Raw genomic sequence first — 26,522 nt, forward strand, 5'->3', positions numbered from 1 at the left:
AGGATAAACAAACGGTCACATTTTGTTTACAGCAAATTCTGACTATTTAATTTTCGTCTGAAAATGATATGATTGTTTACCACCTCTTCATATATTAGTCCAAGGCCTCATCAAGTTGCTGAATACTGAACAGGCATTGAAAACGTGGGCAGTTATGTTCATGCGCTCAGTCCTGCGACATCACCAATTTAATGATGTTTGAGTGACCTGTTTTTGAGGCTTAATTTGTACAAATCTCTGGGAAAGAGAGAGTACACAGAGCCATTTCAATTGAAAGAACAAGCAAAATACTGTAACATTTTCAAGTATGTTCAACAGGTTTAGAGTTGGTAAGATTTTTAAAATGTTCCTCTTGCTCAACAAGGTAGCATTGATTTAAAGATTATAGTAAAAACCTTTTCCAAATATATTTCATTATGTCATTTATTGCTGTAATGGAAAAGATGAATACAGCCTACAGTGTCAGAAATCAGTGTAATGTGGTAATTTGGTGTTTAAGAAACATTTCTTATAATTTTTAATGTAAAGAACAAGCTGCTAAATTTTTAGCGCAAACTGCAATACATTTGTTTTTAGGATTATCTGGCAATTGGACGACTCAAAATAAATATCTTCAATGTCCCACATAGAAATCTGATCTGATATATCGCAATATGTGGAAATTACATTAATGACATACAAGTTCATCTTTGGATGCCACATATGCAACTTTCGAAATATTGGAAAAATACATTAGCTACAAAATATTGCATGGTCTTCCAGAAAGTGATAAAATGTTTTATATATTGTTAAAATGTTGGTATTTGTGATGCAGCAAGTCCAGGAACCGATGTGTACACTATAATTTTATGTAAAATTCACTTTAATGTGTGATAGGTACAAAAAAGTGGCCATTTTCTCAATTTAAATGAGTAGCGGCTTGGACCTGGAAACAGTATTTTATGTCACCAATACGTCACAACTTAAAAAGCGGATTTACAGATGCTAGAGGCCATGGTCTTTAGCCTCTTTGTTAGAGCAACGGACATATGCAAAGAATCCCCGGTTCAAGCAGGTTGGGTGCAGTAGGACTGGTTGGTTACACGTGGGGGCTCGTCTGAGATAGGAATGAGGTTTAGGGGGTGAGTGTAACAGAGGCCAGCTAGCGAGATGCTAAGCAGGTAAACCTTACCTCAAAAGGCCCTCTATTGACAGATGCTAGAGGCCACAGACTTTAGTCTTTTTATTACAGCAACCAACTTCATATGCAAAGAATCGCTGATTAGAGGCCAGCTCAGAGCAGGTTGGGTGCAGAAGGACCAGTGAGTTAAATATATATTGTAATTAAATATTTTTGCAATATCTACAAATATAAGGTGCATTTATGACATTTTATACATGTAAAATCCAAAAATTACCTTGTTGATCAATATGATTCAATTTGATTTGATGTGTTTTAAAAGCATTGCTCATACTAGTATTAATAAAGATTATACTAAACAAAAAGTATTTGTATTGTCAATATCAGGTTTATTGTCAGTTTTATCTTATATATATATATGTGTGTATGTATGTATGTGTATATATATATATATATATATATATATATATATATATATAAGTGTGTGTGTGTGTATGTGTATATATATATATATATATATATATATATATATATATATATATATATATATATATATATATATATATATATATATATATATATATATATATATATATATATATATATATATTCATCTCTTTCCCTTACCTCTGAATTCCAGTCCTCTGAGCTGGAAGGTAATGAGGCCATTGCCGATCTCGACGAGGTGAACAAGAGCGTTGAGGTAATCAGACGCCAGGATGAAGCAGTCTCCGGTGCTGTAGTTTCCCCAGCGGCCCAGCTGCAGATCTCCACACAGAGAGTGCTGGAGCGAGCGCGTCAAATGCTCATAGAAGATGGAGTTTAAGTTATTATCATCTGAACCTGACAAGATGAGACGCCACAGATTAAAAAATATGTCACACAAAGTCTCACTGGTCAAGAAACAACCTTAAGCTTGATTTCAGTCACTTTATATAGATATACCTGGGTTTCTGTCAAGCTGCGAAGCAAGTCTGGTGTTGGAGTGATCAACTCGCTTAGTACTGAAACACAAATATTACATTAAGATAGGCAAATAATAATAATAATAATGAAAAAAATCTCAGACATACACTTGTCTTACTTGTATTCTCTCTCCCAGAAGCGCACAGGACGTACGTAAGAGCTGATGAAAATGGCACTACCAAGAAATGGGTTTAACGGAGTGGAGAACACAGCAGACACAATGGCCTGCACAAACAACATGGCAGAGTCTGGAAGAGTGGAGTTAAAGAAGAACAGCAGGAATCACATAGACTGATCTTATAAAATGTATTGAATATAGATGTAAAACACAATGTGGGTTAAGGATACGTGGCACTGCAAACGGCTGGGCGAAGGCATGAAAGGCAGAGCCCCAGGTAATCTGCCATGGTGCGATGTAGGTATAAACGAACTTCAACTTATAAAAGAGCTCCCATAACTGCAAAGAACAACAATCACATTTATACAATACAGACTTAAGAGAGTATCTGAACAATTTTTTTAACGTGAGGAATACACATTTAAAAACCTTTATTTATTTATTTGAATTGCATTCACAGAAATTGTGAAAAGGGTAACATTTTCTATCATTTAAAAAATCTTGTTAGTTTTTAATAATTAGCATCTATTTAATCTGTTTTTTTATATTTAAAAAGCACAAACATTACTAGAGTACAATGTTTACAATACAATACAATTACTGGATGGGAGATGATGTGCTGCATAATGTCTAGTGAAGTTTCACTTATGCATCCACTAAAACAGCATAGAGCTAAAAGATTTATCTTGGGATATTAGAATAGATATTCATATTGTTTATTCATCAATATGAATAAAATATATTCATATTGTTTAAAATAAAGATTTATAAAAGTATTAACTTTTAATTAAGTTCCACACACACAGGACTATTTTGTTTGGTAACCAATACACATCAAAATGAAAAATATGTACAGAAAATTGTTGGTACAAAATTGTATATAGTTATGCCCCTAAATCCTTAATAATCAGTCTACAAATTACAGTTTTACATTCTAAAACAAACACAATCTTGCAAATGTCTTTATGTCTGAAATGACAGGGACATTGGACAATTAATTACGATATAAGCAAAATTGTTAAATATCTTGATATTTAAGCAAGTCTAATGCACGATTGACTGGAACAAATTTCCCAGCTGAAATTCCCAGCTCCAACTGTCTAGAAAGTAGCATAAGCTAACAAAAAACAAACTACATTGGTTACATCCTCACCATGTTGCAAGCACCTCTTGATAACCCCAAAAAGTATGCACAGTTTTTGCATTAGAATGTCCTTTTAAATTAGAATGTCCTTTTTTTAATATAAATTCAACATATTTTCAAAAGAACTAGGCTTTTTATGACAGCCCTAATCAAAATTGTGTACTTCAACCCTGGAGGATAAAAAAACTGACCTTGCTGAAAATGATGGACATAATAAAAAGGTCCAGCAGCATTGTCTCAGAGAACTGGCGGTAATCAAAGGTGAAGAACAGGACCGTAAAGAGGACAGTGACGTATTGATATGTTGGACTACTGAAGGAAGAACGTAGCAGCTTCAGTCCAGCGATGGTTATTACCAGAGCCCCGATCCTGAGAGAAAATGGCAGAGAATGAATTGATTGCTTGCAAATAATAGCACAAAACGGTGTCTAGCTAATACACAATGATCAGACACAGCGACTCAATCCCTTATGGTGCTTTCACACTTAGTTCAATTCCCTGGTCCGAACCCAAGTTTGATTGTCCCCCCTTGCCACTTTCTCAGCGCGTTTGTATTCCTACCGTTTTTTTCTCCTTCTAAACCGGTACGCTTGCGTCATCAAGCTGCCGTTGTGTGTCTGTCGCTAGGTGATGGCCACGAAAGCCAAGGTGCCAAAATGGAAAGACGTACACAAATCACAGTTGTTCTGCTTTTATTGAATCTTTGGTAACATACAGAGAGCCACTTGTGTCTGTCAGTTGCAAAAATATTATAACCATTCAGAGCATCACGCAATGTCTGCTGAAGTGGTTTTTCTAGGAGACACGCAGATATTATCAATCTGTTAGCACTGGGTCAGTTCCCGCTTGTCGCCAAGGTAACGTACACGGTAACGTTATTTGGTATTATTGCATTCATAGCAGAAGTGAACCGTACCAGAGTTTGCACAAACCGTACCCCAGACCAAGGTTATTATACAACAAACAACAAATGAAAAAACGAAAGCCAAAATGTAAAACAATTGTCGTTAACTGAAATAAAAATAAAAACGAGAGTTTTAAAAAAAACTAGAAATAACTGAAACTGTATTGTGTACATACAAAACTAACTGAAACTAACTAAAATTATAGCAAAAACATCCTTCATTTTAGTCTTTGTAAATGTATTAATACATAATCTTACTGTAAGCCTTTTAGAAGTAAATAAAATTCGCCTATACGGCACCTCAGAGTCTGTAGTCCTCCAGATCGAGCCGGTTCTCCTCCAGTCATCCTCGCTGTTGCTCCCGCGACAAAACGAGTGGACATGACAGCAGCACGGTGACAGCATTACAGAAACTTTAAACTATTAATTTAACACATTTGTGCTCAACTATGGGTTTTATTTCTGTATCGCAACCGCAAACAAATGTTTTTAACCAGATCTTCTAAGTGAATCGGTTGAACAAGTTCACCAAAACTAACTGAATCATTTGAAACGATTTGCGTCTCCAGTTATCCACAAACTACTTACTTTTCAACAAGCCTAATATTTCCTCTGACTCCAAATAATCCATTATTTACTCTTATTCAGTTATTAGAACAGTAACGTTACACTGAGATCAAATTTGAGAAGCGATGAACCGATAATACTGCGCTTGTGTGATTTAGTGAACCAAATTCAAACAGTACATGACAGCCTGCTGTGAGTAAACTAAACTTGAACAACAGCACCGCGGGTAAACAGAGGCCTTAATGAGAGGATCCAGTGAAAAAGTTTTTCATAACATAAAATCGTAATGGAATTTAAATAAGTGAATCATGCTTCAGTTGGGTTGCAAAACTTTACTTTACATTTTTCAGATCATGCCATAGTGATGTTTTAACAGACTGAAATTACTATTGCTGACTAAATAATTTTGGTATGTTGATTCCTAACATCCACGTTATGATCTGATCTTCCCATCACTACTGTGTATCTAACCTCAGAAGCAGCCTTGCACACATATTATACTTAAGGCTGCTATCTTGTGGGCTGTTGTATTTGAATTTGAGGATGGGTATGGTAGTGGTAGGTGATAGTGTCCATGTGTCCTCTGAATGCAGGTTTCAAAAAATGTATGGAAAAAATCAAAAAATATTTACTCTGATGATTTTGAATCTTGCACCTATCAAATATCCTTTAAAAAAAACTAAAACTAACACTGAAACTAATAAAAACTAAACTAAAACAGCAATTTCAAAATATAGAAACTAGTAAATCTGCCTCTAAAAACGAACTAAAACTGACTGAATTTGAAAACAAGTCAAAACGAAATAGAAACTAAAACGAATGAATAATCCAAAACTATTATAACCTTGCTCCAGACCACCTCTTTCAGGCGTACTTAGGTACGGCTCTCTTAGGTACGAGTTCAGAAGACATCATTCACAAGATCTAAACGTACTGAACTCTGACATCAAACCAACCTAGGTGCGGACAAATAGTGCTAGTGTGAAAGCACCCTTAGTCAATAAGAAATAATAAAAAGGATATAATACTGACTCTGTGTTGAGTTTTTTGGGGCCGGCGAGCTCCTGTGCGCTGCCACTCAGCTCATTGAGCACAATGAGCGGATAGAGGATGTTTTTCTCCACAAACAGCAGCCACACATGAGTGCGCTCAAACCACATGACATGGGCAGCACCTGAACGAACAGCACACACGTTTAGGTAATGTTCATGCTAGCCGAGAACAAGAGTTATTTCATTAAATAACCAGAAACAAATATTTGTGTGATGGAGTGACTCACCCCGGATTTCGAACTGATAGTACTCTCTGGTTTTGAGCAGCGGGTGGGAAAAACAGTACCAGGGCAACTGCTTCCTCATCTGGGGCAGTAGGTAGTGAGTTAACAGCCCTACCGAGCCGACTAGACCGTACAGAACATAGCTTAAAAATGGCTGGAAGAAATAAAAGAGGACAAGATCAGTCAAGATCTGTTTATTCTTCATTGGATATTAAAAATATGAGCAGCATGACAACTTGATTATCTTTTTGGAGATTTTAGTGTGTTATCCTGCAGCTGGACTATGAGATGTATGGTGAAAGTTAAAGATGCACAATATACTGTTATTGTTGTTATGTCTTTTTATCTTCATTTGTAAGTCTCTGTTATTTATATTTTTTATTTGTTAAAACAATAATATAAATTTTTTTTTTTATTTGAAGTAGTGAGTTCTTTGTGTTGTTGTATATGTCTCTTTTTGTTGTGGTTCTCTTTTCACCGCCTTTATCCGCTGTCTCCAACAGGTTTCATTAGTCAGGTGTCGGCATGTGGAAGCTTGCCGACATGTTTGTGAAGTCCATTTAAACCGGACTGAATGATTGTTTGGAGAGTCTTCTCTCTCCTGGCTTGTTTTGTTTATTTGTGAAAAAAAACTTGAGTTGTATTTGCTCGGCGATATTGTTGAAATTTGAGTGTTGACATATTGAGATTTATACAGAGACACGTGATGAGGAAGGTGCCTTTTTGTTTCATTCAAGTTTTCTCATGTTTTGTGGTTAGTAGGGAGGTAAGTGAATATTTTTTATTTGTTTTATTTCATGTGGAGGTAAGAGAATTTAAAACAGTTGTTGGGTTTTTGTTTGTTATTTTGGCTTTACCTCCTCAAGATTTGTATGTCTGCTTTAAAGTTAACTGCCAAATAAATTTGACTTAACGTTATTGCTTTGGTCAATCGTCTTTGCTGTAGTTTTTCCTTTGGAATGGAAGATGAGATTCCAGGTTCCTCATTATTTTAGAGTTGTCCTATTTATTTTAATTAAATTTAATGGTTACGGGTCTGGCTTGCTTTGTGGAGCCGTGCAAAGTTAGATAATATAACAGTCTCTTTGGATAAAAGCATCTAATAACTGAATAAATGTAATGTAAAATGTAATGCTACATATTGATTACCAAGTTATGTAAAAAAATAATTAATAGATTTTGGACTGACTGCTATCTTTTGTCATGGGAAAACATTTAAAGTGTTTTTAATTAGATAAATAGTACAGCAAAATCTAATATTGTGAAATTGTTCTACATTTATTTAATTAAAATGTTTTCTATTTTAGTTTATCTACTTAAATGTTCATCATTTCTTTTTATCAGCACTGCTGAAAATAGTTATGCTGCTTAATTCTTTTTGTTAACAATATATGTGTTTACTGTCACTATACTGTTATATAAATAAAATTTTACTGACTGCATTTAGGCTAGTTTTCCACATTTATAGTGTATTTTCATTCCAATAACTAAACCTTAAATAAAACTTAGTATTTAAAATCAGTAATAATTTAATAACTGCTAAATAGCCTTTAGTATGTCATAATAAAAAATGTACACTGTATATTATATACCATTAGTAGTTTAAGTTTTTGGTGTATTTTTCATTTATTTATAAAAGATTTTAGAAAACAATACACTATGTCCATGTATCATAATTGGCTGTGTGCAAATTCTACATTGACGAGGGTGGGAAGGGGTGGTGGGTGTGATATTTAACTTTTTTTGGTAATGTTAGTTTGTGTAAAACTTGCTTCAGTGAATCAAACGTATGTGCTTATTTAAATTACATCTAATTTATTCATAAAATGTATTTAAGTTTACAATGTTCTGTGGGATAGGCCATTAAGTGTATTCTCACCTGATAAGCTTAGACATTGCATCTAATTTGACGTTACTTTTAGGCAATATGTAGAAACAAACACCTATTTTATGAGAAAACGGGATTTTCTCCATGTCTTGTGATCTTTAATAGTGTCTATTGGTGCTCTAAATCAGACTGTTGAACGAGTTTTTTCTCGCATGGACTGATTGCCGTGATTATGCATTCACAATGGTATGAACCGTTATGGGGTGGTCAAATGGATATCTGTTATTTTAATTATTAACATTACTATTTGAAATACAAATCAGAGTGAACTTCTTCTCAGTTTCAAAGGGCTGACCCCCCATACATCTTATTTTGATGTCCTTTAGGGGGGATCAAGCCTTAATTAGGAGGGTCAATCCCCCACAAACACCCCCTGTAATTCACACCAAGGTCATTCGTCATAACATTGAAAAAGTATCTCTATATCAGCAGAAATTTAACATGATTGCATCCCTGACCAGTGTTTTACCTGTAAGGCGATGAAAACAGTGCTGACATGAATGGCAAAATACAGGACAGCAATGACGACACATACAATCACATCTGACTGCAGTCTCTCATTCTGAGAAAAAGACACAGATGCATTATATAAGACCTCTGTCTGTTAGTAACGTAGTTTGTAAGATGCCTCTGTATATTGCTCACCACAGAGCTGCGAAGTTTGTCTGGTAAAGGATCCTGCACCTCGGAAAGTGGATCCTCCGGGTTTTTGTCCTTTACATTGGGGAAGACCTTTGATTGCACTAATGAACTACAGTTCACAAACAAAGAAGAATAATATTACAATTTAGAAAATTCAAACTAAACACAAGGCAGTCAAACAGTAAAAAATCCTAACAAATCTAATCTCTAATAGTAAATACGTGTAGCACTTAAAGCAGGAAAAATGCAAGAATCTTTTTATCAAAAAGACAAACCCACACACTGCCAAAAAGACTTACATGAGAACAGAGGGGTCACTGCTTTGGCGGCTGAGGTGGTATGAAACAGCAACCAACAGCCCACAAAACACTGAGAAAAGCACAGGAATGTGCTGAGGATCCCATGAGTCCTGAAAACAAACATTAACAGGAGAATATTCAGTGCATTTAAGACAGAGTAATACAACATGTTCCAACTGCAACTGAAACATGGAGAGATTTATCACCTTTAGGGCGCCGTAGCAGAACCCATAGAGCATCGCGATGGTCACGATGCTGCGCAGAACACTGTAGAGAGCTGAGAGCAGACTGGTGCATGCTGGGATTAAAGACAGACATTACAATGAAGCTCTAAAAACCTTGAAACACAAGAAGGTTTTAAAATTTATGAACAGTTTTTTTATATGCTTATCCTCTGAAACATGCTGTGACTTAACCCTTGTGTGCTGTTAGGGATTTTGTTAGGGGTTTTCATCCACCCTGGGGTGATTTTGAGTGTTAATTTGGCTTTAACTTTCTCTGTGTTTCAGCAAATGGGAGGATTTTTTGTGACAAATCTTATTTTGACACATATTTTGGTAAAATTTGTGTTAAATTAAAAAAAAATTTAACAATTCACGCTGGGCAAATTTACAACCCTTTCGTTATGTTGGTGGCTGTTTTTGTCCCATTGACTTACATTATAATGACATTTTTTGATTGCAAAGCCACGACAACATATAATCATGCATTCTTGATTGTTTTCCTGTTGGGAAGAGGTCAAATTTGGGTCCCAGTTTATATTAAGTTGTGTATATTACTATGTTCATAATGTATTGCAGAACACTTCTGGAGCTCTTAAAGTGAGATACCGGTATGGTTGGGGACAGGTTTAATGGTATGGGTGGGTTTAAGGGTGGGTTAAGGTGTAAAAGATGGTCAACAGTGTATTTAAAGATGTAATTACAGAAATTAATTAAAGATGTAATTACATGTATGTATTTAATCAATTATAAGTATAACGTAAAAGCATGCATTTACACAAAAAGTACATTGTAACAAATTATTATTTTCAGTGTAAGTACATATTCGTTAAGGTCACTAAATATAAAGCGGGACCCAAATTTGTACTATTTACTGTTATTCATAAGTAGGGCCAGACAGAATCTGCGGACATTTTTCGCTATTTCTGCTCAGAATTGTGTTAAAAATCTGCGGATTTATGCGGAATGATTTTGGGAGTATCATAACTAAAACCTTAATATAAGAAATAAAAAGTAATACCTTTTTAACTTGTACTTAATGTTTACAATGCAAATCCAATTAGATCCACTTTATTTGGTAAACAAAGCAAGTTATTATATAATATATCTACTAAAAGACAGAAAATATTACTTCACAAACTATATTGTGAATAATTCATACAAATATTTTCATATTAGTCAACAAAATTACTGAAATAAATTTAAAAACTGAATAAATATAAATTTACACTTATACACAAGTAAATGAACAGAATCAATGATGGGCTAAACATCTGCGGAATTCTGTGGATTTCTGCGCGCACAGATTCTGTGTGGGCCTATAAGTTGCAGTGCAAAAAGCAGCTTAAAATTCTAGGGTTAAATGGAGTATTGTTTATGTGTGTGAGAAAAAAACCTGTGCACAGGCCTATCTAAAGGGTTAATGGTGCCAACTGATGATCGAAGTCTTCCCTACAGGAAAAAACACTAGCAATCAAGAATGCATGATTTGGTGTCATTTGCAATCAAAAATGTTGTTATAATAAAAGTCAAAGGGGCAAAAACAGCCACAAACATAACAACAGTCAATTTGAACAGTACACAAGGGGTAAGCCCACTTTACACTTCTGAATCGAGTGTATCTCTCAAAAAATGTAACAACATATTATGATGACATTGCGCTGAAGGTGGGAATTTCAGCAGTGAAATGTCCCACTTCTGACCTCAATGCGGTCCAGTCAATTGTGCGTTACAGTTGCTTATATTTAACATCAACATATTTAACATATTTACGATTTGTGCTTGGCCCACTTGTTTTGTGTTTATTTCATGACTGCAGTTGTTGAACATGGTTGAAGCGGTTCCCACCCCTTTCTTCCCTAAATGAGTAAGAGTCTGAGATACAAGTTTGGTGGAAACTCAATATAGGAGCAAAAAACTTGACAAAGTGGTACATAAACTACACTGCCTACTAGTTTTTCAGAAGTGTGATTGCAGAACAGCACAGACAGAACATAAGTATCAATGCTCACAACGGCGTTGGCTATGTGCAAGGTTTGATTGTAATGGGATGGGTTGGTGAGGTTTGGGATGTGGAAGAGCTTCCGTGTTTGTAATTGTTTTTTATTTTAGTCATGTCTTTATGGGACTCTTTTGAAAACAAAATGTTGCATCTTAAGAAATTATCCTCTAAATCAGGGGTGTCAAACTCTGTTCCTGGAGGGCTGCAACTCTACACAGGCTGTTTCTCAATTCCAAGAACGCAGAGAATATTCTCGTGTTCTTGCCAGGTTACCATGAGATGCTGCGTTCTTCCCAGATGGCCACATGACCTTCAAGTATTTTTACAGCATTCATCGATTTATTGTTTTTTCCTATTTCAATATATATATATATATATATATATATACAAACTTACAAATATACTTTGCACAACACAAATAAAACAGATTTTATTACAAATGTCAGCAAATAAACAACTTTATTGTGTTTGTCTATTAAGATTTTCATGGTAATGTTTACTTTCACCATCTCATTTAGGGAAACTCCTGAGAGAAATAAGTTATCTCTGAACTTTATTAATAAAGCTATATAAAATGCTGTGCTTCCCACTACCTTTATTCGGTCGCAATGACTTCTGGGAATTCCAGAGTGAGTTCAGTGCTCAAGTCTGCATCGACGCATCCTCAATACCAATAACACATCCGGAAACTTTCACGTGTCCTTCATTCTTGGGGTCTTGAGTTTTGTGACTAAAGATGGGTATCATTAAGACTTTTAACAGTATTACTACTTTTATCGATACAACTTATTGGCTCGGTACTTTAACCGTTCTCTTATCAGGGCTTTTTGTAGTGTTTTTTAATATTCTATGAAAAAAAAAACAAGTTGAACATAATTAACAACACTTTGTTTTATTATTCTGTTTTATTGTAAAAAAAAAAAAAATTCCTGTGATTGAATGTCTAAAGGAAAATGACTCAGTTTTTAACCATTCTTCTGGAGAAAAATCAACATATCTGCCTTTTCTGGCAGAAGTTGGGATCTTTCTTGGTTTAATGTGCTGCAGGCAGTTAAAAAAAAACCTCTTTGAGTTGCAAAATGCAGTTACATGAGATAATGTTTAAGATTTTTCATTAACGCATTCACATAAATGAGTTAAAAGTGTTTTGAGAGTTAGCTGTGTTTTTAATACAGTTTTGGAGCATCTTGCAATGTAAAGAAAACCTGTTTAATTTAGACTACTGCAGACAAAAACTGTTTTCATTGTAACCGAATGTGTGTGTTTATTTAACTTTCATTATTATACTAACTTAGATGATAGACTGCTGGCATAACGATGTGTAAGATGTAGTGTTACCGTTAGTAGCAAGGCAGTCAAAAACTTTTCATACTTTTCATAAGTTTTCATTGCAGTTAATGCACTTTAGAAAAGTAAAAAAAAAAAAAGACAAATTAGAAAGGGTTGGTCAGTTAAATTATGCAACTGTAAGTAATGTTTATTCAGCAATAATTATCCATTACTGATAGCAGAACCACTAACGTCAGAGCTTATCGATACTTCAGTCTTTTAAAATTTAGCACAGATACTGATAAAGTACTGAGTTTTGGTACCTACCCCTACTTCTAACTGAACTTTAACAGTTGATGATGACATTATACGAGAACACGAGGACGCAAGAACACATATTGAGAAACAGCCACAGTTTATTTCCAACCCTAATTAAAAACACCTGATCAAACTAATCGAGTCCTCCAGGCTTGTTTCTAACCTACAGGTAAGTAGGTTGACACAGGGTTGGAACTAAACTGAAGGGCTGTGGGTCTACAGAAAAAGTTTGACACCCCTGCTCTAAATGAACTGATATTGAAATTTTTAATTGCTTAAAGAAATTGTTAAGGGGTGAGATGAATATATAAATTTTTTGTTCAATATAAGACTACCGATACCCTGTTTTACACAATTTCTGAATGAAATGATCAAATGGTACTTTTACACCAATGCACCATTTTTCACAATTCAGTACCATTAAGATATGATATATTTTCCAGACAACATGGGAAATATAAATAAATAATAGAAACAATAATCACAATGCTTTTCCTAAATGTAAAGATTTGCACATCCTTTACCATTTCCTCCGAAGAAGTGAATGTCAAGCTGCTCAAGCAGGTACATGACGAAAGTGTTAATCTGAGGGAGCAGCCCGATGAAGAAGATGACGGGAAAGCACAGGGTGAACACTGAAAAAAGAAAGAGAAACATAATATAATGCTGGAGTACTCGAGTCTTGTCACATCAGCAGGATTTTCTCTGTACTCAGCTCTGAAATGAGCATCCAGCACTGCAGAAAACCTTATGGCAGGAAGATTTCAATAGGAGAGCAAAACAAAAACTGCAGGATATTCATCTGCTGGGATTTTACGTGTGTATCAGTGCTCACCGATGAGGAGATCCCGAGCCTGGGACAGCAGGACGGAGCTGGTGAGAGCGACTCCATACAGAGACACTGCATTGGTGCTGCAGTTTACGCTCCCATAATGCAACAGCCAGATCAGCCCACAGCACAGGCAGAAATACACAGGCCTGCTGTAGGCGATGATACGATTGTGACCCTAAATGAGGGAAAATGGAACCAAATCACAGCATCTTTTAATTTACATGTTTACAAATATTAAAGTATTAAATTACAGATTTATTTTAATAGCATTTGTTTTACAGAATCCTTTTAAACTTACACTTGACAAACACAGATAATGCATCATTTAATCAACTAAATTAACTCTCCCTATGATATTTTTATTATTGTATTAGATTATTTGTGTTTCTCACATGTCGAGGGGATGAAGAGTCTGGTTGGACGCTCTGATTGAGAGACAGAAAGATGAGTTTTCATTAAAAATGATTCATTCGATCTGTGTGCGTTTGAAAAGTGTAGGATTCTCACCTTCAGCAATGAGTACTGGCAACTGGCGATAACAAGGCAGAACTGAAAGACCCAAATGTCAGTAAAGAAGCCATGAACTAGCAGCACTGAACCCAGGAAGGCCACAAGAACCGCCAGAGCCACTGAAAGCAAGTTCTCCAGAACCTCCCGGTTCCTAATAAACACACAAGCGCACACACACGCACACAAACGCGCACGCACGCACACACACACACACACACACACACACGCACGCACGCACGCACGCACGCACGCACGCACGCACGCACGCACGCACGCACACACAAAATCAGGATATGTGCTGAGAACAATAATACACAATAATGCAACCCTCAAAAATGTAGAAAAATCACTCTCAAATGCGATCACATTTTGAGCTGGGGTGTGTAAAAAATTACTACAGATTTGACTAGTCAGGGATTGAGTTGAAAATTCATTTGGTGCAGATAAATTTTTACTTGTATATTGATTTTATTTTACTTTGAGAGCTTCTCTCTGTCTTGACAGCGCAGTATTTCTGTTCAACTGGCCTATTAATCCATACACATACAGCTGAAGTCAAAATTCTTAGCCCCCCTGAAGTATTTTAGACCCCATTTATTAATTCCCCCCCCCCAATTTCTGTTTAACGGAGAGAAGATTTTCTCAAAACATTTACTTCTAATTCTAATTTCTAATTACATTTAATTTCTAAACATAATAGTTTAATACCTCATTTCTAATAACTGATTTATTTTATCTTTGCCACAATGACAATAATATAATTTGACTGGACATTTTTCAAGACACTTCTATACAGCTTAAAGCGAAATTTAAAGGCTTAACTAGATTAATTAGGTTAACTAGGCAGGTTAAGGTAATTAGGCAAGTTATTGTATAAGAATAGTTTGTTCTGTAGAATATCGAAAAAAAAAAAACAATATTGACCTTTAAATGGTGCTTAAAAATTAAAAAGATTTTGCCAAAATAAAACAAATAGGACTCTCTCCAGAGGAAAAAAAATATTATCAGACATACTGTGAAAATGTTCTTGCACTGTTAAACATCATTTGGGAAACATTAAAAAAAGAAGAAAAAAAATCTATAAAAATCAAAAGGGGGCTAATAATTCTGACTTTAACTGTACATGAGAGAATACAAAAGAGTGTCACAAACACTAAACTGAATGGTTGCATGTCAACTAGGACTGCACAATATTGGAAGAATCGGGAATTTAAAAATATTTTTTTGCTATAAATATTGCGATATGAATACAGTTTCACAAGAGAGTTTGAATAGCTCGATTTCACTGTTTTCTTGGGAGTCTAACAGTAATCAGGTATAGAAATTTAATAATAATGTTTTTTTTTTACTTTGCGATGTTTCTGTTCTTGTTTTTAGTCCAGGTATCAAAAACATCTTAGAGCAAGTAAAAATATTGTTTTATTTTCATCTTTTGGAGAAATAAGTCAAAATTAGGAGTTTTTCCTTAAGAGTTTTTCCAAATTTATCTGAGAGTGGATTAAGAAAACAATCTTGTTTTTGCTTTAAAATGTAGATATTTGGACTAGAAACAAGTTTTTTTTTTTTTTTGCATAAATCATATAATTTTTTGCATAAATCATTTGTAGAATGTTGATAAGAGTGTTTGCACCTGTCGAAAAGGGCCAGTAGAGTGAGTCTGTCAAAGTGCAGCCCGACCCACAGGTACGGCAGCAGCCAGAAGCGGTAGTACTGCTTGGTTTTGTGTGCGAGCGCGTGCGTGTGTGGGTGATTATGTGTTGAGTCCTGTGTGCCGTGTGGTGCCTCCTGCAGGTCAGGACTGCCGTCCACATCGTGCTGCTCCAACAGCTCTGGGTCCATGGACAGCAGCCGATTTAGACGCATCTGAGGAAACGAGAACTAAGCCAGGGTGAGTTTACACACGCAAAAGCACATGCGCACATGCACGCGCACAAGCACACACAATTTCATACTGTATGTTGTTACATTTCATTGTGATCTACTAAATTGTCACAAAACGTCTGATATCTGATAATCACAATGAGCTCTGAGCTTGTTACTATTATTATAAGTGAAGTGTGAGTAAGGGTTGCACGGTGGCTAAGTGGTTAGCGCTGTCGCCGCACAGCAAGTAGTTTGAGTCCGAGTTTGCATGTTCTCCCCGAGTTGGCGTGGGTTTCCTCCACGTGCTCTGGTTTCCCCCTCAGTCCGAAGACATGCGCTATAGGTGATTTGGAGGAACTAAACTGGCCATAGTGTACGGGTGTTTGTGTGCAGTGCTACTCTGACCAAAAAACAAAAGACCACGCCACACAAACATCCATCCACGGACTGCATAATCACAAACATTTTAATATTAATGAAAATAAAATAATACAGACATAAAGAAACAAACAAAAAAAATCCATAAATTGGTCTTGACACCAACATACCCCTTTGAATTTTTTCTTTTGTTATGCCTAGTCCACACTGCGTGATTTTAGCCCCGATTTTGGCTCGCCGACAGGTTTTGAGAAATCGCCGACAAATGCCTGAAATCACAGGCAAATCGGTGCTCGAGCACGTGAGTGACAATCACACAGTATGAACGATCAAAGACGAGATCTGAGAGAATCGCCGATGAGTCACCGATGCCTGTGAGATATTTGGCGTGCTAAATATCTGGAGTTGTCGGCGGTTCAAATCATGCCGTGTGAATTGAGTTTTGACTGAAAATAACATCAGCGATTGTCTACAGCCAATGAGAGAGCAGCATTCACTTGTGTGTGCGTGTGTATACCTGCTGCAGGCCAGCGGGAGGCTGGGGGAGAAGTTAAAAGCGCTCTTTTTCGGTTTATTTGGACCCACGAAATGGAGGAAAAACTAGTGGAGGTTTGACAGGACAGGAGCAATCGTGTCTGTTTGACGTTTCATACAGAAATAAATTAGTGTATTATCAACGTTGTGGAGAAATGGCGAATTCCCTTTAAACCAAGGTAAGCAAATATGTACATGTTCTACCCCATTAAAGGCTTTTTTCTCATTATGTAGTTAATAACAAAAGATATACGACGTGTTTTTGGCTGTGAGATGTAGTTTGGACGAAGTTGTCGGCGATTCTTCCTATAGTAAAGTCATGCAATGTAAATGTCCCTGTCGCCGATCCATCTTGCAGTGTAAACAAAGCAGCGACGAAACGCTAACCCAGATAGTCAAGCAGTGTGAAAACAAATGTGACACGACTACTTTGAAAATCATGCAGTCTGAACTCGGCTTTAAAGGCAAAAGTAGATATTTTGAAGAATGCTGGATAATTCATCAACTTACATGGTAGAAAAAAATACTAAGAAAACCAATAGGTGCCAGCAACCAGCATTTTTGAAAAGTGGGCATCACGGTGCCACAGTGGATATCATGATCCCCTCACAGCAAGAAGGTTGCTGATTTGAGCCCCGGCTGGGCCAGTTGGCATTTCTGTGTGGAGTTTGCATGTTCTCCCTGTGTTGGTATGGGTTTCCTCTGGGTGCTCCGGTTTCCCCAACAGTATAAAAGACATGCGCTATAGGTGAATTCATTCATTTTCTTTTCGGCGTAGTCCCTTTATTAATCTGAGGTTGACTTATCTAGCATATGTTTTACGCAGCGGATGCCCTTCCAGCCGCAACCCATCACTGGGAAACCCATACACACTCATTCACACACATTCATACACTATGGACAATTTAGCCTACCCAATTCACCTGTACCACATGTCTTTGGACTTTGGGGGAAACTGGAGCACCCGGAGGAAACCCACACAAACGCAGGGGGAACATCTGTGACCCCAGATTAATAAGGGGACTAAGCCGAAAAGAAATTGAATGAGTGAATGACAAGTAAAGGGTGAGTAAATTTTCATTTCTGGTTGAACTTTCTATTTAATGTGGGTGTCAGTGAACATTTTTGCTCTTTACTACTATTTATATTTCAGTACAAAACTGTAGTAGAAACAAAATTTGAAATCACTGAATCTTCTTTTTAAATAAAAAACTCATATTAAATAGTACAACTCAGTATTAAAAGTGTGTTTGTGTGTGTGTGTGTGTGTGTGTTTGTTTAGTGACACTCACCAGGTCATGAGGGTAAAAGCGAACTGAGGTAGAACTGGAGAGGTGAGAGTCTGTTTCCCTACAGAGAGACACAGAGACTCTTGTCAGTTTCCAGGAGATTTAACAAAGGATTCTGGGTGGTTGTGCACATTACAAATGCTGTAACTCACCAGAGGTTGTTGGAGGCTCGTCTAGTTGCAGGTTCAAAGTTCACCAGGGACATGTCACATCCTCCGACCTCATAGAGAGGCGGGGTCAGTTTCCCTGGGTCACACAAACACAGCGGAGATCAGAGGTCACATAACAGACATCACACAGTGCGCCACTAAAGACCCTTACCACAGACAGGACACCGGTGCCTTTAGTAGTGCTCTGAAGTAATGATTTCAGAACAATAACACCTCAATCCAGCACTCTTGATGCCACAAAATTAGATCAGTTCCATCAGAAAAGCTGCACTAATATTTAAAAATTCCCTGTTTATTATTTGTTGCACAATAGCTCCAAAAGCTTTATTTTGCCCCTCAAAAACATTTTTTTTTTGCATATTATATTTAGTAATTCTCCTATTTTCGCCAAAGCTAATTTTAAAGATAGTAATACAGTTACAATATTCCTTTCCATATGAATAGGGAAAATATGGTAATACAATATTATACATTGGTAAGATGCTCCAAGTGAAGCTGCATTTATTTGATCAAATCAGTGCTTTGATTCATTAATCCATCCTTTATAAATACAATTTATTAAAGTCAAATCATTGATTCAATTTAAAGCTTTTATATAGTAATGTTAGAATTTTTAGTAGTGTTCACTGTTCCGTGTACATGTGATGGCAGAAAAATAGCAATTAAAATAGCTTTCTCTCTTAAAATGCTCTTTAAACTAGTAGGAGTAAGACATTTCAATTAGCTATCACTGAAAATATTAGCATTACATAAAATAAATTGTTCATATGATTTCGAGAATTCTAGAGGAAATTAGGAATTAACTTGACAGCTTGGAACAACAATTAATTGTTATCATGTTAACAGCAAGCTGGAATAAAAACATGATTGTTATTATTATTTAGATTTTTGATAATACAGGTACAAAAAATACAGTATATGCAAAACATGCACAAGTACATGAGTTCAACAAACATCTTCAGGTATAAACAAATACTAATATATCATTCCTCAACAAATGTGATTTATTTACTATGAGCGGGATTAAAGCTGATTAAAACTATACTGTAAATTTGTTATGTTTGTCTACTCAAAAAAAAAAAAAAGATTAACTTGTTAATATACAAGTTTGTTAGATTATGACGTGCCATATTTATGTTATTAATAAATAATAATAATCCTTATTACTACATCAAAAGCAATAATTGACAATAATTCAGTTGAAGTCAAAATCATTAGCATTCCTGTATACGTTTTTTCTTTTTTAAATATTTCCCAAATGGTTTTTAATAGAGCAATGAATTTCTCACAGTATTTCCAATGATACTTTTTCTTCTGGAGAAAGTTTTGTTTTGTTTTATTTTGCCCAGAATAAAAGCAGTTTTTAATATTTTTTTTAAGTATTTTAAGGTTAATAATATTAGTACCCTTAAGCAATATTTTTTAGATTGTCTACAGAACAAACCACTGTTATCTGCTTGTTAAGTTGTGACGTATGGAATACTGTTTCAGGGTCCAAGCTGTCACTCATTTGAATTGAAAAAATATTTGTTTATGATCACTTTAGTCATATCACACATATATATATATATATATATATATACATATATATATATATATATATATATATATATATATATATATATATATATATCTTCCTGGTCCTTGCATATTAGGCATGGATATATACATTAAAAATACTCTTAAAAAATAAAATAAAATAAATAAAAATAAATAAATAAATAAAAATAACAATAAATATATATTAGTACTATATTATATATAGTACTGCTTCAGTGAACTTGAACAATTATAATAAAAAACATTAATTTTCACTAGTTTTATTAGTATTTTTTTAATACTTTGAAAAATAAGTAAAATCTTTATGGACTATAAATATAAATATACACAGTTTGATATAGCACTTGGATCCGAAAGTGACGTCACACTTAAGCTGATACAATGACTTGGCTTATTACAAAAACTTGCCTAATTAGCCCAGTTAAGCCTTTAAATCGCACTTTAAGCTGAATACTAGTATTTTGAGAAATATCTAGTAAAATATTATGTGCTGTAATCATGGCAAAGATTAACAAATTCAATTATTAGAGATAAGTTATTAAAACTACTATGTTTAGAATTATGTTGAAAAGTTTATCTCCGTTAAACAAAAGTTGGCAATATATGCAAAAAATTTTTTTTTATAATTCTGACTTCAAATTCATTTTTAAAAGTATAATTTAGACACTATTTTAAACAGTTTGTTGCTATTGTTATAAGTTCACTCAATAATGTATCAGACGTACAGTATCTGATTAACAAGAATACACTAATAAAATGAATAGAGTAATTGTAAAAACTGCTCTTATGAAGGTAAAAAATATCCCTGGAAGTCAATTTTCCTGGAGGCCAATTTCTGACCCTGACTCGTGCACTATTGATCCTGGGGAGAAATAAGAAAGCATGATCCCTGACCGGAAACAAGCTTAACCACAGCATTGAGTGCTGCATCAATAACCTCTAGATGACCAAGAAAATGCAACTCTGACCAAAAAACAAAAGACCACGCCACACAAACATTCATCCACAGACTGCATAATCACAAACAAATTAATATTAATGAAAATAAAACAACACAGACATGCAAGAAACAAAACAAAAAAAATCTATAAATTGATCTGAAGTAAACAAATGAACTCCCACAACCAATACACCCTGCTGAAATCTACAAATGCACAATTGACTGACTATTGATTCCAGAAAAATAGCGTGCAAATGGATGTGATAAGAAACAGATGTGATGCGAAGCATGCAGATACTTGGCCTGTCGCATAGCATGTAAGTGTGAGAAAAACAGCATGCAAATAAACACGGGCAGGCGTGACGGATGACTGGATGAAGTGACAGACAGGCAGCAGGCAGGGTTATATGGTGCCTACCGAACTCATCCTGCAGGCTGGCGACTCCAACAGTCGACGCTTTATCCGGACAGCCTTCCAGCTGCGCACTTCCATTCCTGACCAGCAGGGAGGCGCTAGTGCTCAACACCGTCACCTGAGACGGCGTGCGGGACGGCTGACCTCTGACCTGTGACCCTGAAGCTTGAGAGACCTGACTCAGAGCCTCCTGCAGACTGGACGAGCAGAAAAATGCATGATTCCAAATGAGTAGCCCTCATAGGGATGGGGATTATTTTGAGCACTTTAGGATTTTACACAGAGGCGAGTAGTGAGTACAAAATCACAGTGACATCTTCATGTTCTTTCTGCGAAAAGGTATGTTATGTCTTATGAGTAATGAGTTATATCACTGTGAACGAAATTACTAAAATATTAAAATGAATGTGAAGCTAAAGCTAAAAAGAAGTTAAAACTAGCCCCAGACAGAATCTGCAGACATTTTTTGATATTTCTGCGCAGAATTTTGTAAAAAAATAAAAAATAAAAATCTGCGGATTTTTGTCGAATTATTTTGCGAGTATCATAACTAAAAACTTACTTTCAATATATGAAATAAAAACTTTTATTTCATGTTTACAATGCAAATCTAATTAGATCCACTTATTTGATAAACAAAGCAAGTTAACGAAAATGATTTATATTATTTATAAAATTTCTTATTAATTAATTATTAATTATTAATTATTAATTGTATTTTATTAACCCCAACTCTAAACCTGTCACTTTAACGAAAAAACAATAGCTGTACCAAGTATTATTTATTTTACCTATTAAATTACCCAATAAATTGTATTTTTTAACATCTACCTCCACCCTAACTATAAACCCAACTGTCACAGAACTGTAAAATATTAATTATTGTTATAGAGTCATAAAAATGCTGCTATATTGATGTAAATATCGCACTTCTGGCCAGCCGTGTATCCTATCTAGACTTAACCCTGCACCCGCTCGTACAATAAGAATAAGGTCAATACACTATTTTTTTATTTGAGATTATATATTTTTCAAAATGTAAAAGAAAAATATGTTTTTTTAGATTTTTTAATTAATATCAGTATTTTATCTAATAGCTTAATTTAAATTCTAAGTCATTAAAAGTGTTAAAATAGCACTAAAGCGCTATAAAAATAAAATTGTTGCCTTACTGAAATTTACTGAAAGTACTAAAATTCTAAAACTGAAAAAAAAATAGAGTGCATAAAATATTATATATAAAAATATTATGTATTATCTAAAACTTTTATATATAAATTACTGAAACATAAAATGCCAAATTTGAATACTATAATAGTGTACAGCTTGAGTAAATTTGTCATTTGTTGTAATTGAAAATCAGAGTTGAACTGATATTGTGTTGTCTGAAAAATCTATATAAACATGTCTGAAACAATGGCACCCTTTTTCATTGTAAACAATGAAACAAATAAAGAAATAAATAATGCTTGCTCTAAATGTAATTTTGCAATTAGATGAAATGTTATCAGTAGTTAAAACAAATGTTCTATTCATACCTTCAACTATTAATGAATCCAGATCATATTTAATCTGAATACCATAATATTGTAACAAATAAAGAAATAATGCTTGCTCTAAATGGCATTTTGCAATTAGATGAAATGTTATCAGTAGTTTCTAAAAACAAATGTTCTACTTTAAGTACTTCATAATATATACCAGAGGTGCCCAAACTTCGTATGAAGGGCCAAAAACCAAATATCATTGACAGGCCAATGATAAATACCAAACTATTTAACATTAAAGCTGCCATGGGTAATTTCCGAATTCATTTCATAATATTAAAACATAAATAGAAAACATTACTTTAAATCACATTAACTAATATAGTATTACTTTTTTCATTAGAACTTATTGTAATAAAAACATAAACATTTTTCATAACACAGTGGAATAGTCAGAAAATCACTTTTACAACACAGTGGAGTTCAATGCTGAATACACTAGTCAAGCAGATTCTGCCTTTGCCTTGATTTGCTCACCAAAGTCTCTGCATTGTCCTCTATCCATCATGTGTACATTATAAACTAAATTTCATTTCAGATCTTTTCTTTTTTTGTAGCTTAACAATAAAACAAACAAACATAAGATTACATTAAATGTGTAATGGCAATCTCTAAACCAGCGGTTCTCAAACCTTTTTCATCAAATACCACCTCAGAAAAAAATCGTCTCTCCAAGTACCACCATAATGAGCAGTATTGAAATACAATAGCGTAGTAGGCACGGTAAAGCAGCTACAACTCTGCACAGTTCAAAAATGTGGCAGATTAATTTCTATTATTTAGAATATTTATTATTGTCAGCCACTTTAAACATTATAAATAGTCTGAACATTAACACTGTACTGTGCTTATAGGTAAAAAAAAATAAATAAATAAATAAACGTCAATATTTAAAATTAAAATGTGCTTTTAAGAGTAAAACATGGTAGATTACTGTTCTTAAAAAGTAAAAAAAAAAAAAAACTGCTGTACTTAAATGTAAAGTATTAACATTTAGTAGCCAATTCATCAAAACCTGGGGATTTTGCTTGGACTTCATAAATATAGGCTGTATGTGAACACACTGATATATAAATAAATCATATATCATATCAATATATATATATAGATATCATTTTTGATAATTTTTAAAATATATATAGCATAATTTAAATATATCCTCTGCGTACCACAAGTGGTACAAGTACCACAGTTTGAGAACCACTGCTCTAAACTATTCTCAGATGGCATGGTGGGCCAAATCAAAGGTTACCATGGGCCAACTTTGGACTCAGTTTGAGCATCTCTGGTAAATACCTTCAACTATTAATAAATTCAGATCATATTTAAATTATTATGTGTAAAGCTGTATAAAGAACACAAATAAAATTGCATAAAATACTTCACCAGTATATTAATAATACCAAAATAACAATGACTGCGTCATAGCATTTACTTACATTAATTTCCCAAAATGAAACAAAGTTGTCACTGGATTTTGATTAGTGAAATAGTCCGAAAGGTCATTTTAATATTCATAAATATGTCCCCATCCCTACAGTGAGAGTAAATGTGTGTTTGTGTACACAAAAGATAAGGTAGACGAAAACAGAACAAGATGCTGGAAGGAAGTGCAAGGTCAAACTTTAGAGTGAAAAACAGGCAGATGGTTGTGATAGACGGAGATCGGCGCTTCTGGAGGTGTTATGAGAGCTGACAGGAAGTGTAAAACGAGAAGACTGCTGAACGGGAAGAGGAGAGGAGAGGAGAGGATAAGTATTACGATTCCACCGCCAGAAAAAGCAGAAGAAATTTTGAGGTGTGTGTGTGTGTGTTTAAACAGAACATGTTAAAGTAGAAACAGAAAGTGAGGAGAAGTATTTGGTTTTGTCCAGACAGCACAAAAAACCCAATTCTGATCTATATTTTCCAAGCGACAAAATCAGATCCATTTGTTGTTGATTAGCAGACGGATTAACCACTTGCCATGTTGATCTTTAAAAATATGTCTATTTGCACATTCTTACATTGGCTGGTACAGTAATGACGTGCGCATCAGCAAAACCAATGACCTAAGGGAGTTGGTGAATGTCATTCTGGAAAGAGATGATGGAAAATACCAAAAACGCTGAACTCATCAGTGAATCACAAGCACTGGAGGCATGTGTGTCTGAAGAGCACCGTTGTTTGTTCATTTAACATCTAATCTTGTGGCGATACATGTGGGCTTTCAGACACAGCAAGACAACACTGTAAAGGAATTAGATGACTTTACTGTGAGTAATCCTGTTGCTTTAAAATGACAAGTTGACTTTTTTTCTTTAAAAATGTGAGTAAAACCCTCATTGCTTTAAAATGATCAACTTAAAAGCTCCAGGTTTCAGAATCAACTTGACACTTTCAAGGCAAGAGGTTTACTCAGTTTAAAGTAACTAATCGCTTTTCACAGTGTATGAATGGAGTTTGGGCGCTATTCAAATTTTGATACAGTCAAACCTCCTCCCTATTTTACCTCGGTATGCATAATAAAAAAAATATGATGTAAGGCTCAGACAGCGTCACCAAACTGTTGGCTTGTGCCCAAACTATTCAGAAACTGAATATGGTGTCTGAGGTATTTCCATCTCTCACGGTCACCTTTTTGTTGCACAATTTGAGAATTACCTCTTCCTTTTCATTTGGTCGAAACCCAAACTTTGTTCTTTGTCGAGACCAGATCTCTTGGTGTGCGACTCATCATCTTTCTCCATCTTCTCCCCATCACACATACGCATTTTTAGGCATTAAATAAATTATATTTATTATGTAATCCTTGTCTCCTATATAGACAGGTATAACAGTATTGAAACTATATTGTTGCTATTTTTAGATCCCACAGTATACCATGTTACCCCCCCAAGCCTAATTAAGTACATCGTAAAAAGTGATTACTAAAAAACTAGCACAGCCAATTGTATATTTTATAGAAAAATATTAAATACAAATTTTAAAATGAGGAAAGAAATCAAGAGAAGCAAAAAAAATAATAATAAAATTAAATTAAAAAATTTGAAAAAATTGAAAAAAGAAAAATTGAAAAATATAGTTGAAATTTTGTAGGTTTTAATTTAAAATTTTTTTTGCAAAACTGTGCTTGAACTGAATTGTGTTACCTTTCAATTTCTAAATATGTTTGGTGACTAAAAATAATTTTCATAAGTATATCTGTTTATTAAATCTGTTTTGTTTAAATCCACAAAAATACATTGCCTATATTCACTGAGAAACGGATAAAAATATTCATTTTCAAAATGGGGTGTACTCAATTATGCTGAGCACTGTATACATATAGAATTTACTGTGTTTTTTTGGTATGGTTGAGTAAAAAGTCTAACATTTCATCAAATTTCTAATTAAAAAAATATTGTCATTTTAAGCTTTTCCAGAATAAATAACAATTGGTCAGGATAACAAATGTTTTCATTTGTTTAGATTGAAAAATCAGGGTTATTCCACAATTTTCTTTTACTTAACATATTTGTTCTGAATAAATATCCAATGCTCTCCAAGACATTTACTTCATATAAAATATAGTAAATAGTAATAATGTAATTATGACAACATAAAACAAAGGCTTTACATTTGTAATTTACTCTTCTGATGACATAACTAGTTCTGTGCTCAATAAACATTTTAATAATTAAACTAAATATGCTACACTGTCAAACATATCTGTAAATTAACAGTTTTCTGTATTTTGTGATGCATGTTTTTAGCTTTGATTATTTATGC

At 34.5% G+C, this 26,522-nt stretch overlaps 1 protein-coding gene across 8 annotated transcripts in view; it reads right to left on the reverse strand.

The window, feature by feature from the left end:
- The window catches only part of pcnx1 (pecanex 1), an 83,185-nt gene that overhangs the window by 16,607 nt on the left and 40,056 nt on the right, over positions 1–26,522 (reverse strand). For 2 of the 8 annotated variants that reach the window (XM_087279601.1, XM_087279599.1), the window contains 19 exons: positions 21,229–21,422; positions 18,293–18,386; positions 18,144–18,201; positions 15,707–15,939; positions 14,074–14,227; positions 13,959–13,991; positions 13,570–13,741; positions 13,259–13,369; positions 9,131–9,222; positions 8,925–9,034; positions 8,629–8,734; positions 8,453–8,545; positions 6,099–6,249; positions 5,852–5,993; positions 3,540–3,717; positions 2,435–2,543; positions 2,205–2,334; positions 2,066–2,124; positions 1,748–1,963 (listed from right to left, as the gene is read on the reverse strand). In XM_087279601.1, the coding sequence (XP_087135727.1) occupies positions 1,748–1,963; positions 2,066–2,124; positions 2,205–2,334; positions 2,435–2,543; positions 3,540–3,717; positions 5,852–5,993; positions 6,099–6,249; positions 8,453–8,545; positions 8,629–8,734; positions 8,925–9,034; positions 9,131–9,222; positions 13,259–13,369; positions 13,570–13,741; positions 13,959–13,991; positions 14,074–14,227; positions 15,707–15,939; positions 18,144–18,201; positions 18,293–18,386; positions 21,229–21,422 (2,435 nt within the window). Of the gene's footprint in view, positions 1–1,747; positions 1,964–2,065; positions 2,125–2,204; positions 2,335–2,434; positions 2,544–3,539; positions 3,718–5,851; positions 5,994–6,098; positions 6,250–8,452; positions 8,546–8,628; positions 8,735–8,924; positions 9,035–9,130; positions 9,223–13,258; positions 13,370–13,569; positions 13,742–13,958; positions 13,992–14,073; positions 14,228–15,706; positions 15,955–18,143; positions 18,202–18,292; positions 18,387–21,228; positions 21,423–26,522 lie in introns of all 8 variants that reach the window. The other 6 variants (XM_087279600.1, XM_087279598.1, XM_087279605.1 and 3 more) reach the window with 3 other exon arrangements.

Source organism: Danio rerio, chromosome 13 (assembly GCF_052040795.2).
Source record: "Danio rerio strain M-AB ecotype USA chromosome 13, GRCz13ab, whole genome shotgun sequence".
NCBI classification, from domain to species: domain Eukaryota; kingdom Metazoa; phylum Chordata; class Actinopteri; order Cypriniformes; family Danionidae; genus Danio; species Danio rerio.